Genomic DNA, 14952 nt, shown 5'->3' with positions numbered 1-14952 from the left:
TATTGCTGATATCTGTACTACTATATAAAGGCAAGTCATCACTTAATGTTGTAACCAAAAGTCCCAGAAAAGGCTTCACCAGTTTACTTTACATTTTTATGTGACACTCTAATAAATATTTGGCCAGACATATGGTACTTATTTAACATATGAAGAGCTCAGAACAAGTCTAGCCTAAGCCATAAGAAATAAACTTTACATGAGAACAAACTAAAGATTTAGAAAAATCTATAAATCACGTTAATAAGTCTTGATGATGTAAAAAATGCTTATGTTAGTGTACAATCTGGTGAAAAATCAACAAACCACTTCATCAGTAGATGCACCTAGCTAAACTCAGTTGATAACATATGAAATCTCATTTTTCGAGACAGTGAGACAATGGACAGATTTTTGTTAAAACCAAACGTAACAAAGCAAATTCTGTGCTATACTATGCTGCAAAAATGTGGTGTTTTCTTTCCTGCAGTCAGTTTTAAGTATAGTAGCAGGGCGTTTAAACTATTAGACAAATTGTTTCTTCCATGTACATTCTTTCTTCTTACATATCAATATGGCCTTTTCATTAAAACATATCAAAGTACAACATTCAGCCAGAAAAATTGATAACAGGTGGATCACGAAGGGTATAAGAATATCATGTAAGACTAAGAGATCACTCTATGAGCAGAGCATTAAAACAGATGATACAAATTTCCACAACTATTTCAAATATTACAAGAAGATACTTGGTAAAGTAATATCTGAAGCAAAACGACTAGCAAATAAAGCATACATAAATGAGTCTAATAACAAATGTAAAGCAATGTGGGATATTGTCAGAAAAACTTTACAAACTGACATCAAACAAAAAACACCGAAATATCTTCAGCACAATGACCAAAAAATAATGAACATCAAACATATCAGTGATACATTTAACAAACACTTTTCAGGATAGCTAACAGCCTGTCATTTGGTCGCTCTTCACCAACAAAATCCTATCCTCCAAAATGTGTAAGATCTGACAAATCAAATTTTCTAATGCCTGCAACTTAGAAAGAGGTTCTGCTAACTATTAGAAATATGAAAAGTTCCCTCTCATCTGGTCTTGATGGTTAACCTGCCTCTGTAATAAAACAGGTTGCCAATGAAATAATACAACCACTCTGCAACATAATCTACTGTTCAATGAATACTGGCATTTTCCCTCAAGCTCTCCAAACCTCCTGTTACACAAGAAAGGGGACAAACATGAAGTCAACAACTGCTGACCCATACCCCTTCTCCCAACTGTGTCCAAAATTATTGAAAAAATTGTATATACCCATATAATGTCCTTTTTTGTAAACAACTCCCTACTAACAGCACAGCAGTTTGGTTTTGGTAAAAATAAATCAATCAATGAGGCTCACTTTTCGTTTACTGATGAGATAATAGAAGCATTTTATGAAAAACAATATGCTTCTGGACTTCTTATTGATCTGACAAAAGCATTTGATCTAGTCAACCACACACTACTACTCCACAAACTGGATGCATATGGTATAAGAGCAGTCTGTAATGACTGGTTCCAGTCATATCTATCAAACAGAGGGCAGCTGGTAGAAATAGCAACAAATGACGAAAGAACAGCCCATTCAGATATAATACCAGTCACATCAGGAGTCCCACAGGGTTCAACCTTAGGTCCCCTCCTCTTCCTTATCTTCATTAATGGCCTCCCAGAACACATACCCTCAACAGTACCTGTGTTATTCGCTGGTGATAAAAACCTCCTCTCTTGCAACATTTCTCCACACCAGGTGAGAGCTGACCTAGTTGACAGCAGTGAAAGGCTCCTATACTGGCTCTATAAGAACAAACTCCTACTTAATATGGAAAAAACGACTCATATGGTCTTCTGCCCATCAAACAACCATACAACACACATGGAACCACTAATTATGGCCAAGAAAGTTATTGAACAAGTCAGTGAGACTAAATTCTTAGGCCTTTGGATAGATAACACACTGCAGTGGAATATCCACAGAGAGAAACTACTGTGTAAATTGAGTAGCCTGTGCTATGCCTTCAGATTTCTTAGCCAAAGCTGTGATGTGACCACCATTAAAACTGTATACTTTGCACTAGTGAACGCAGTCCTCTCGCATGGCATTCCATTCTGGGGGGCAATAAATAGGAAAATATTCGTTATGCAAAAGCAAATTGTCAAGGTCATGTTAAGATTGCCACTGCACACACCTACCAAACCAATCTTTAAAGAACACGGAACATTACCTGTACCATGTATATACATCATAGAGACTGTTTCATTTGTCAGTAAGAATCTTCATCTCTTCAAAACAAATAACGACATTCATTATCTTTAGTCCTGCGGTATAAGCAACATTCATCTAGATAATCAGAGACTTAGTAAATGCCATGATGGTGTGAGTCACATAGGCAGCATACTTTATAATAAATTACCTTGCTCAGTCAAGAATAATAAAAACTCTTTCAGGATGAAATTTAACATTATATTACTCCAGCATTGTTTTTATTCTGTTGCTGAATTTATGGAGACCAATTTGTGTCATGTGTAGCTTTAATTTAGTCTAATATATCAATCTTGAATGACTGTAATGTAGATATTTATTTTATGTATTCTTTCATATAGTCAATGTAAGAAAAAGTATTATGCTTCAACGATTCATTGCTGTAACTTGTATCCCTTGTCATAAACATGATTTCGTGGATAAATAAAAAAAAATAAAAAAAACATAATTTTAAACAAAAATTGTATACACTACTATGTGCTGTTTTTTCCTTCCTCGCATTTGATTTTAACAGAAAACAGGAAAGCTGTAATTATGGGTTACGGGCTTACAATTAGAATACTGCTGTGAAATCTGAGTCATCTGAAACTTTTTAATCCTACCCTTTTGCAGATTAAAACTGTGCAAAATACTGTTACTGAAGCTACTATTCTCACAGATCTAGCAGCAGGAGTAGTCTCTCCTGCATCAATGACCCATCTGATTTACCCATTTATTTTATGTGACTTCATTTCCTAAACAAGATTTTGTTAGTTATAGCAATAAATAGTGCTTGAGGACTGCAAGGGTGGGGGTGGGGGAAGAAATGGACAGAGATGATGGGACAGAATAGATATAAAGAGTGGGAAGGAGGAAATGGACAGTCAGGGGAGGGAGGAAGAGGTGGAGAGGGATTTTTTTGGGGGGGGGGGGGGGGGGGCAGGTGAGAAGATGGACATAGAGGGGGAGGGGGGAGCAGGAGATAGAATGTATATCCAGTTCATAAGGAGGTATATCCAATTCCCATACTTATTTAGCAATTTCAAAGCATTGCCGGGTTCACTAGTTCGCCATGTATGTAAATCACCTGAAGGACAGGGTGAGCAGTATCTTACACTATTTACTGATGACACTATGGTGTACATGAGCATCTCATTATTGAGTGAATGTAGGAGGATACAAGATGACTTACACAGAATTTCTGGTGTGTGTGATGAATGGCTCAAAATGTAGAAAAATGTAAGATAATGCAGATTAGTAGGAAAAACAATCCTGTAACATTTGAATACAGCATTAGTAGGCCGATGCTTGACATACAGTGATTAAATATCTATGCATAATGTTGTAAAGCAGTGTGAAATTGAATGAGCATGTCAGATTGGTCGTAGGGAAGGCAAATGCTTGACTCCTGTTTATTGAGAGAATTTTGGGAACGTCTAGGTCATCTATAAAGCACATGGTGTATAGAACACTGCTGAGACCCAGTCATGATTTCTGCTTGAGTGTTTGGGATCCCCACCAGGTCAGATGAAAGGAAGATATCAAAGCGTTCAGAGGTGTGCTTCTAGATTTACTATCGGTTGCTTCAATCAGCATGCATGTATTAAGGAGATGCTTCGTGAATTCAAATGGAAATTCCTAGTGGGAGGATGACATTAATCTTGCAAGCCATCATTCCATAAATTTAGAGAACTGGAATCTGGGGACAACTGAAGAAGATCCCACTGCTGCCAACATACATATTGCTTAAGGACCGTGATGATAAGACAAAAGAGATCAAGGCTCATGCAGAGGCTTATAGATAGTCTTCTTTCCTTCCTCTGTTAGCAAGTAGAACAGGAAAGACAATGACTAGTAGTGACATGTATCCTTGGCCATGCACCATGTAGTGGCTTGTGAGTTATGTTTGAATGTGTAGATACAGGTGAACTAGAGCAGCATGCACAATGTATCCTCAAAAGATCGTCCAATCTATTCCCATTCACATTGAACTTCCCCCTTGGACTACTACAACCACCAATAGTACAAGAGCCTTCATCAAACTTTCCACACTTCCCCTCATAGCCTCCAAATCCTGTCTTGAAGATATATTGCATTTATCGCACTCTCAGAAACTCCCTCCTACCATCAAGAAAACCAAGATCCTAAATGGACCTGCAACACAGTCATGAACTGTCCTCCAAAAGATGTGTGAAAGTGGGTGACCTCTATTTTGTCTACATCTGATGAAGAGCTTAGTCTGATAGCTTGATAATATGTGGTGAGTTCTGCCCTTTTCATATTGTTGTTATAGAATCCCAGGCTTCCTACTGCTAATTGTGAACAAATCTCAAGACAGTTGTGATGAAGTTCTTGTTAAATTATAATAAATCACACGTGGACATAAATCAGGCTAGATTAGATTAGATTCAGTTTACATTCCATGTTGTTGTTGTGGTCTTCAGTCCAGAGACTGGTTTGATGCAGTTCTCCATGCTACTCTATCCTGCGCACCCCCTATTACCTACTACAACCTACATCCTTCTGAATCTGTTTAGTGTATTCATCTCTTGGTCTCCCTCTACGATTTTTACCCTCCACACTTCACTCCAATACTAAACTGGTGATCCCTTGATGCCTCAGAATATGCCCTTCCAAACCGATCCGTTCTTCTAGTCAAGTTGTGCCACAAACTCCTCTTCTTCCCAATCCTATTCAATACCTCATTAATTATGTGATCTACCCATCTAATCTGCAGCATTCTTCTGTAGCACCACATTTAGGAAGCTTCTATTCTCTTCTTGTCCAAACTATTTATCATCCATGTTTCACTTCCATACATGGCTACACTCCATACAAATACTTTCAGAAATGACTTCCTGACACTTAAATCTATACTCGATGTTAACAAATTTCTCTTCTTCAGAAATACTTCCCTTGCCATTGCTAGTCTACATTTTATATACCCTCTACTTCCACCATCATCAGTTATTTTGCTCCCCAAATAGCAAAACTCATTTAGTACTTTAAGCCTCTCATTTCCTGATCTAATTCCCGCAGCATCACCCGATTTAATTAGACTGCATTCCATTATCGTTGTTTTGCTTGTGTTGATTTTCATCTTATAACCTACTTTCAAAAGACTGTCCATTCCGTTCAGCTGCTCCACCAGGTACTTTGCTGTCTCTGACAGAATTACAATGTCATCGGCGAACCTCTAAGTTTGAATTCTTCTCCAGGGATTTTAATTCCTACTCTGAATTTTTCTTTTGTTTCCTATACTGTTTACTCAATATACAGATTGAATAACGTCTGGGAGAGGCCACAAAGCTGTCTCACTCCCTTCTTAACCACTGCCTCCCTTTCATGCCCCTCGACTCTTATAACTGCCATCTGCTTTCTGTACAAATTGTAAATAGCCTTCTGCTCCCTGTATTTTACCCCTGCCTCCTTCAGAATTTGAAAGAGAGTATTCCAGTCAACATTTTCAAAAGCTTTCTCTAAGTCTACAAATACTAGAAATGTACATTTGCCTTTTCCTAATCTATCTTCTAACATAACTCATAGGCTCAGTACTGCCTCATGTGTTCCAACATTTCTATGGAATCCAAACTGATATTCCGTGAGGTCGGATTCCACTAGTTTTTCCATTCGTTTGTGAGGAATTCGTGTTAGTATTTTCCAGCTGTGGCTTATTAAACTGGTAGTTTGGTAATTTTCACACCTGTTGACACCTGCTTTCTTTGGGATTGGAATTACTATATTCTTTTTGAAGTCTGAGGAGGGTATTTCGCCTGTCCCATACATTCTGCTCACTAGATGGTAGAGTTTAGTTAGGCCTGGCTCTCCCAAGGCTGTCAGCAGTTGTAATGGAAGTTGTCTACTACCAGGGCCTTGTTTCGACTTAGGACTTTCAGTGCTCTGTCAAACTCTTACCGCAGTATTATATCTCCTATTTCATCTTCATCTACATTCTCTTCCATTTCTATAATATTGTTCTCAAGAACATCGCCCTTGTATAGACCCTCTATATACTCCTTCCCACTTCCTGCTTTCCCTTCTTTGCTTAGAACTGGGTTTCCATCTGAGGTCTTGATATTCATGCAAGTGGTTCTCTTTTCTTGGGGATCTCTCCAATTTTCCTGTAGCCAGTATCTATCTTACCCCTAGAAATATGCACCTCTACATCCTTACATTTGTCCACTAGCCATCCCTGCTTAGCCATTTTGCCCTTCCTGTCGATCTCATTTTTCAGACATTTGTATTCCTTTTTGCCTGCTTCATTTAACTGCATTTTTATATTTTTTTTCTTTTCATCAATTAAATTCAATATCTCTTCTGTTACCAAAGGATTTCTATTAGCTCTCGTCTTTTTACTTAATTGATCCTCTGCTACCTTCACTATTTCATCTCTCAAAGCTACCCATTCTTCCTTTACTGTATTTCTTTCTCCCATGCTTGTCAATCGTTCCTTAATGCTCTCCCTGAAGCTCTCTACAACCTTGTTCCTTTCAGTTTATCCAAGTCCCATCTCCTCAAATTCCCACCTTTTTGCAGTTTCTTCAGTTTGAATCTACAGTTCATAACCAATAGATTGTGGTCAGAGTCCACATCTGCCCCTGGAAATGTCTAACAATTTAAAACCTGGTTCCTGAATCTCCGTCTTACCATTATAATCTATCTGAGACCTTCCAGTATCTCCAGGCTTCTTTCATGTATATAATCTCCTTTTATGATTCTTGAACCAAGTGTTAGCTATGATTAAGTTAAGCTCTGTACAAAATTCTACCAGGGCTTCCTCTTTCATTCCTTCATCCCATTCCACGTTTCCTTCCTTCTTTTTCCTACTATCGAGTCCCACTCACCCATGACAATTAAATTTTCATCTCCCTTCACTATCTGAATAATTTCTTTTATCTTATCATACATGTTGTGAGGCAATACTGACCTTACGACTTATCTTAGAAGAAAGATTAAGGAAAGACAAACCTACGTTTCTAGCATTTGTAGATTTAGAGAAAGCTTTTGACAATGTTGACTGGAATACTCTCTTTCAAATTCTAAAGGTGGCAGGGGTAAAATACAGGGAGTGAAAGGCTATTTACAATTTGTACAGAAAGAATGATGGAATTATAAGAGTCGAGGGGAATGAAAGGGAAGCAGTGGCTGGGAAGGGAGTGAGACAGGGTTGTAGCCTCTCCCCAATGTTATTCAATCTGTATATTGAGCAAGCAGTACAGGAAACAAAAGAAAAATTTGTAGTAGGTATTAAAATCCATGGAAAAGAAAAACTTTGAGGTTCGCCGATGACATTGTAATTCTGTCAGAGACAGCAAAGGACTTGGAAGAGCAGTTGACGGAATGGACAGTGTCTTGAAAGGAGGATATAAGATGAATATCAACAAAAGCAAAAAGAGGATAATGGAATGTAGTAAAATTAAGTTGGATGATGCTGAGGGAATTAGATTAGGAAATGAGACACTTAAAGTAGTAAAGGAGTTTTATTATTTGGGGAGCAAAATAACTGATGATGGTCAAAGTAGAGAGGATATAAAATGTAGACTGGCAATGGCAAGGAAAGCTTTTCTGAAGAAGAGAAATTTGTTAACATCGAGTATAGATTTAAGTGTCAGGAAGTCATTTCTGAAAGTATTTGTATGGAGTGTAGCCATGTATGGAAGTGAAACATGGACGGTAAATAGTTTGGACAAGAAGAGAATAGAAGCTTTTGAAATGTGGTGCTACAGAAGAATGCTGAAGATTAGATGGGTAGATCACATACCTAATGAAGAGGTATTGAACAGAATTGGGGAGAAGAGGAGTTTGTGGTACAACTTGACGAGAAGAAGGAACCGGTTGGTAGGACTTGTTCTGAGGCATCAAGGGATCACAAATTTAGCATTGGAGGGTAAAAATCGTAGAGGGAGACCAAGGGATGAATACACTAAGCAGATTCAGAAGGATGTAGGTTGCAGAAGGTACTGGGAGATGATGAAACTTGCACAGGATAGGGGAGCAAGGAGAGCTGCATCAAACCAGTCTCAGGACTGAAGACCACAACAACTAACAACATCTGATCAATCTCTTTGTCATCTGCAGAGCTAGTTGGCATATAAAATTGCACTACTGTGGTAGGTGTGGGCTTCGTATCTATCTTGGCCACAATATTGTATTCACTATGCTGTTTGTACAGGGTGTTTCAAAAATGACCGGTATGTTTGAAAAGGCAATAAAAACTAAATGAGCAGCGATAGAAATACACCGTTTGTTGCAATATACTTGGGACAACAGTACATTTTCAGGCGGACAAACTTTCGAAATTACAGTAGTTACAATTTTCAACAACAGATGGTGCTGCAAGTGATGTGAAAGATATAGAAGACAACGCAGTCTGTGGGTGCGTAATTCTGTACGTCGTCTTTCTGCTGTAAGCGTGTGCTGTTCACAATGTGCAAGTGTGCTGTGGACAACATGGTTTATTCCTTAGAACAGAGGATTTTTCTGGTGTTGGAATTCCACCGCCTAGAACACAGTGTTGTTTCAATAAGACGAAGTTTTCAACGGAGGTTTAATGTAACCAAAGGACCAAAAAGGGATACAATAAAGGATCTGTTTGAAAAATTTCAACGGACTGGGAATGTGACGGATGAACGTGCTGGAAAGGTAGGGCGACCGCATACGGCAATCACGGCAACGCGCAGCTAGTGCAGCAGGTGATCCAACAGCGGCCTCGGGTTTCCGTTTGCCATGTTGCAGCTGCGGTCTAAATGATGCCAACGTCCACATATCGTCTCATGCGCCAGAGTTTACACCTCTATCCATACAAAATTCAAACGCGGCAACCCCTCAGCGCCGCTACCATTGCTGCACGAGAGACATTCGCTAATTTTTATTATTTTTACAGTACCTGGACGGCTTCATCAATAAACAGAACTGGTGCATATGGGGAACCAAAAAACCCCATGTTGCAGTCCCATCGTCCCTGCATCCTCAAAAAGTACTAGTCTGGGCCGCCATTTCTTCCAAAGGAATCATTGGCCCATTTTTCAGATCCGAAATGATTACTGCATCACCCTATCTGGACATTCTTCGTGAATTTGTGGCGGTACAAACTGCCTTAGACGACACTGCGAACACCTCGTGGTTTATGCAAGATGGTGCCCGGCCACATCGCACGGCCGACGTCATTAATTTCCTGAATGAATATTTCGATGATCGTGTGATTGCTTTGGGCTATCCGAAACATACAGGAGGCGGCGTGGATTGGCCTCCCTATTCGCCAGACATGAACCCCTGTGACTTCTTTCTGTGGGGACACTTGAAAGACCAGGTGTACCGCCAGAATCAAGAAACAATTGAACAGCTGAAGCAGTACATCTCATCTGCATGTGAAGCCATTCCGCCAGACACGTTGTCAAAGGTTTCGGGTAATTTCATTCAGAGACTACGCCATATTATTGCTACGCATGGTAGATATGTGGAAAATATCGTACTATAGAGTTTCCCAGACCGCAGCACCATCTGTTGTTGACAATTGTAACTACTGTAATTTCGAAAGTTTGTCTGCCTGAAAATGTACTGTTGTCCCAAGCATATTGCAACAAACGGTGTATTTCTATCGCTGCTCGTTTAGTTTGTATTGCCGTTTCAAATATACCGGTCATTTTTGAAACACCCTGTAGTAGCTTACCTGCATTGCTATTTTCCTATTCATTATTAAACCTACTCCTGCATTACCCCTATTTTATTTTGTGTTTATAACCTTGTAGTCACCTGACCAGAAGTCTTTTTCCTACTGCCACTGAACTTCACTAATTCCCACTATATCTAACTTTAACCTATCCATTCCCCTTTTTAAATTTTCTAACCTACCAGCCCGATTAAGGGATCTGACATTCCACACTCCAATCCATAGAACGCCAGTTTTTTTTTTTTTTTTTTGTTTTTTTTTCCGTTCCATAGACCCGAAAAATGAGATGATTCTCGAGGGTGTGGAAGATCATGATCATTTGCCAGAAGATTGTCAAAGTAGGTTAATACAATGCAGTAAACTGGAACAGCTATTTACAGAATTAACATACTGTCAGAATGAAACACTGTTATGTACTATTAATAAATTGATCATACAAAAATAACTGATCTTGGCTGTTGTGACCAAGTGCTGTCAAAACAGAAATCTAACAGATATTTTTACTTAAGCTGACTTAACAGTCTCTGTTAAGATATCTGCAATATCCTCACAATGAGCCTGAACTGCAGTCAGTACTAGGCAAGATGACTTACTACATTCGGTTCATATCGCATGTTGCTCATATTTTTGCTACAATGCATTGTTTGCGTCACAAAAATGTGCCTTTCGTGTAGACTAAAGTGTGTCAAGACACATTTCAGAAACTCAAAAATGCTTTGCTTAGTGGTAGATATTCAGTGCATTTTGACCCTGCCAAACCAGTAGTTTTGCAAGACGATGCTTATTCCTATGGAATCAACACTGTGCTTTTGCACAGAATTGGTGCACAAGACAGTCAAATTGCTTTTGCCTCAAAGTTGTTAACTCAAACTCAGTGCTGTTATTCTCAAGTTGAAAAAGAAACTCACTCTATTGGTTATGGTATGACAAAATTCCATCACTATTTGTATGGTTGCAAGTTCTATTTAGTGACACATCGAGAGCCTTTGCATCCTTGTTTCATCTGTCAAAGCTGGTTCCTACACACCCTGCTCAAAAATTACAACATTGGGCTTTGTTGCTTTTGCAGTTTCAGTATGAAATTGTGTAGAGATCTATGGCAAAGCATGACAATGCAGACACTCTACCTCGCCTTCTGATTGATCCAGACTCTGATTTTGATGCACTTGCTGCATCTTGTTGCCCACTTGATGCACGGGACTCTGAATTGCTGGAATCTTTTCCCTTGCACTGCAGCAAAAGTGCTCAGGCCACGAAAGCAGAGCCAGACCTCAAGGTTTTGCTGCATTACATTCTTGTCTTGGCCTTGTTCATTGGACAGTGTTCAGAACTCAGTTGTGCGCTGATATTTTGCACATCAGCATAATCTTTCAGTTCAACAGGGTGTGATTCTCATTCAAACTGACAGTGAACAATTGTATGTGCTTACTCCCAAAGTGTTGCAAAAGGATGAGTTGCAGTTCCTCCAAGGACATTGGAAAATTGTTCACACTAAACAGTTAGCGTGACGGCACCGTACTTAGCAGGGCATGGACGTCAACATTGAACAGATGACATCACAGTGTAGTGCATGTGCAGAGAACTAGTCCGCTCCTCTGCAGACATTATCAGCTTGGCCTAAAGGTACTATTTCGCTGCGACTGCCCGCCTTAGCAGCAGACAGTAACTGCCAGCCGTAACTGCTGACCATCACTGCCTGTGTATTTCATTGAGACTGCTGACTGCAGCAGCCCGCCACTCAGTTAGTTACCTCTGTGAAAGGAACACGCACGCGAGTCGCAACATGGATGCTAATACCATTCTAGGTTTTTTGGTGGACGAGGAAGAAGAAGAGGAAATTATTGCAAAGCTTACAAGGTCTTGTCTCCACAGTGTTTTCCAAACATGGAAAAGTAAAGGAATTTATGCTAACCGGTTACTTGCGAAACGATGAAGAGAGGTTCAGAAATTTCTTTGGACTTAAAGCATCTCAGTTCAATTTTGTTTTAAGTCTGTGAAAGAAGATATAGCAGGAACAGCTACCAGTGCAGTGCAAACTCCAATAGAAGCCGACAAAAAAATGGCAGTGACTTTATGGTAAGTAGCTGAATAAAAACATACGGATTCATCAACAATGGTTTAAAATGGATAATTCTGTATCTCTATGAAATAACATAAATTTCTATTAAAATAATAGGTTTATTTGGAAATGACTCAGAGCCTGCATAGGTTGTTGTTTATTTTTTCATTATCTTTACATTATGATTAGTAATTATTTTCAAAAGTAGTATCACCTGCTTGTGGTTCGACATTTATTAATGGGGTGAAAGTGTATATATCGTCTCCAACCGATGAAGTTCGTTCGAATGGGGATGAAAGGGAAGACGAGCCAGAAGGACTGATACTGACAGGTAGTGGCACAAGAGATGATTCTGAAGAACTGTCAAGTCCAGTAACATAGCTTAAAATGTCATTTTCTCTTTATTAATGAAGTGATGTGGTAGTTTCCTAATGGACACTGTGATGCTTCTCATGAACAGCCCCACATCATCTTCCGGGTCCCGATTATTAGCCAAGCGCTGCAGCAATTCCAATCGTTGTTGGCCCCTTTGGTTGATTGAGTCCTAGTGTGTTTTCCTCGATCTGATGGAAGAGTTGGCAGCAGGTGCATCACTGGAGGACAAGGAAGCAATGGCTTGTGTAGTGTCAGGCCCTGTTTCATTGGCAATTTGTCTGTCTTCATCAGATAGCAGTCCTTCAACACTTGTTGACTCCTTTAGCGGAACACTACAAAAAGACGACCGCTCCCTTTCTACATCTCTCAAAAAGCCTAGTCTGTTGAACAGCGCCCATTTTGTTGTTGAACTTGGTGCTGCAGAACCTGTTTGCAGTTGTTCTTTTTGAACTGTTTTCCAGTAGTTATCTCTAATGTCTTTCCATCTCTTCTTACATTGGTTACCTAAAACAGAACGATATTTGTTTAGCTGTGTAATTAGGACAAGACATATTATTTATGTTTCATGTATTAATAATAATTATGGTTTGTGTTACAGGTTTCTAGCTACAGGGGGGAGTTTTGTGTCCCTTGGATATGGTTTCCAGATATCACCAAGCTATGTGAGCATCATAGTTTGTGAAGCAGTAGAAGCTATGTGCCAACACTTGGCACCTATCTTCCTGCCTCCTCCGTCTTGAGAATCTTTCAGGGAAGGTGTGAAAGAATTCTACACTCTTTGGGGTTTCCCTAACTGTTGTGCTGCGATTGATGGGAAACATATAAGGATACGGTGTTCTGGAAAAACTGGTTCCCTTTTCTGGAATTACAGAGGATACTTCTCCATAGTACTTTTGGCATTCGTTGATGTGAACTGTAAATTCGTTGTGGCATTCCACTTGCAAAAGCATGTTCTCAAGCCATACACTCGGTCGTCTGCCCAGCAAACTAAATCAAAAGCAACCTTCAACTATAAATTGTCACGAGCGCGCCGAGTTCATGAAAACGCTTTTAGACTTTTGTGTCAGGTATTTCGAGTGTTCTACACAAATCTGAATCTGCACCCTAACACATGTGATAAACTCGTTACAGCTTGTTGCTGTCTACACTATCTCCTTAGGGACGCCTATTTAGAAAAAAAAGAGGATGACCTTTCTATGAACTTGACCATGACATGAATTTACCACAAAACAGTATTACCCTGTACTGAACAGGGGGATGTTACCAAGCTGAAGGGTTTCAAGTACAAGATACATTTAAGAATTACTTCTGTGAACCTACAAATCAATGATTACAACCTGGAAAAGAACTAAGGCTCAAATAAAGGAAATAAATTATTGTTACTACTCGTAACGACTATTGTTGTTTGGTGACAGAAAGAATGAAAGCATTGTTGTAGTCTCCATATCGTACAGTTTGTCACAGTAGGAAAAAAACATAAATAAATGAATGTGTATATGCAAAAGACTTACCATCTTTTTTCATTGCTTCTCCTATCTTCTTCCACACCTTATCCTTTGCCATCACATTTCTGAAATCTGTATGCCTATGATCATATGGTATAGAGTATCTGCTCACATACTTCACTAACTGTTCGTCGTCGTCATCGTGAAAACCTTTCTTCGACATAGCGCGTCGTTGATTTTTGTCATAGCGCGTCGTTGATTTTTGCGGTCATCACACAAATGGCAGTCGCAGTCCAACTGCTTGACTGCTTCTGCTGCGGCCGAGATGCGGCAGTCGCAATGACGTCCCGACTGCTGACTGCCGAGCAGTTACGACGACATATGTTCTTAATGCCGGCAGTTGCAGTGAAATAGTACCTTAAGACTCAATTGCTATGGCAACAAGTGCACATAGGCTTTGCAGGCCCATTTTGGAACACTTTTTGGCTCATAGTGGTACACTCTTTTTAGCAAGTTTCCACTAGCGATGCCTATGAACTCTACCCCATCACATAGCACCATTCAAGCGTTATCATCCATATTTTGCATAGAATCTTTAACAGAAGTACTTCTGTTGGATAACAGATTACAGTTCATTTCACATGATTTTGAACAGTTTTGAGAACAGTATGGCATTCGTTGTCTAACAAGTGCTCTGTTCTACCTCCCCTCTAACGGAGACGTAGAATGCTTTGTACGCACTTTTAAACCACAGATAGCCAATCTTCACACCACCCACACACAGGAACAAGTGCTGCAACTCTTACTCGCCTCCCATCGCTCCCACTCTTGAGATGGACCATCACCTGTGGAACTTCTGCACGACCACCACCATCGGATGCTGCCACACTTGCTACACCCATCGCAGAATCTGGCACCACCAATGGTCTGCAAGTGTCACTTTGCATCGCGTGATCTTGTTCCTTTCAGGGTTTACGGAAACCATGGGTGCTGGGAAAGAGGCGTGATCAAGGAACTCATTGGCTCTTTTACATATTTGATTGCAGGTCCCAATGGTTTGCAGCACAGCCACTAGAACCACATTTGTGCGTTTCAATTGCCCCATGATTCTGCTGCTTTTCTTCCGCC

At 39.8% G+C, this 14952-nt stretch overlaps 1 protein-coding gene across 1 annotated transcript in view; it reads left to right on the top strand.

Moving 5' to 3' along the window:
- The window catches only part of LOC126267004 (uncharacterized), a 105947-nt gene extending 92942 nt beyond the window's left edge, over positions 1-13005 (top strand). The window contains exon 6 of the mRNA XM_049971766.1: positions 12978-13005. Within this exon, the coding sequence (XP_049827723.1) occupies positions 12978-12985 (8 nt within the window). The 3' untranslated portion in view covers positions 12986-13005. The remainder of the gene's footprint in view (positions 1-12977) is intronic.
- The last annotated feature ends 1947 nt before the right edge of the window (positions 13006-14952 follow it).

This window comes from Schistocerca gregaria, chromosome 4 (genome assembly GCF_023897955.1).
Source record: "Schistocerca gregaria isolate iqSchGreg1 chromosome 4, iqSchGreg1.2, whole genome shotgun sequence".
Taxonomy (NCBI): domain Eukaryota; kingdom Metazoa; phylum Arthropoda; class Insecta; order Orthoptera; family Acrididae; genus Schistocerca; species Schistocerca gregaria.
The sequence above is the reverse complement of the archived record's forward strand: the minus strand, read 5'-3'. Positions and strand labels throughout refer to the sequence as shown.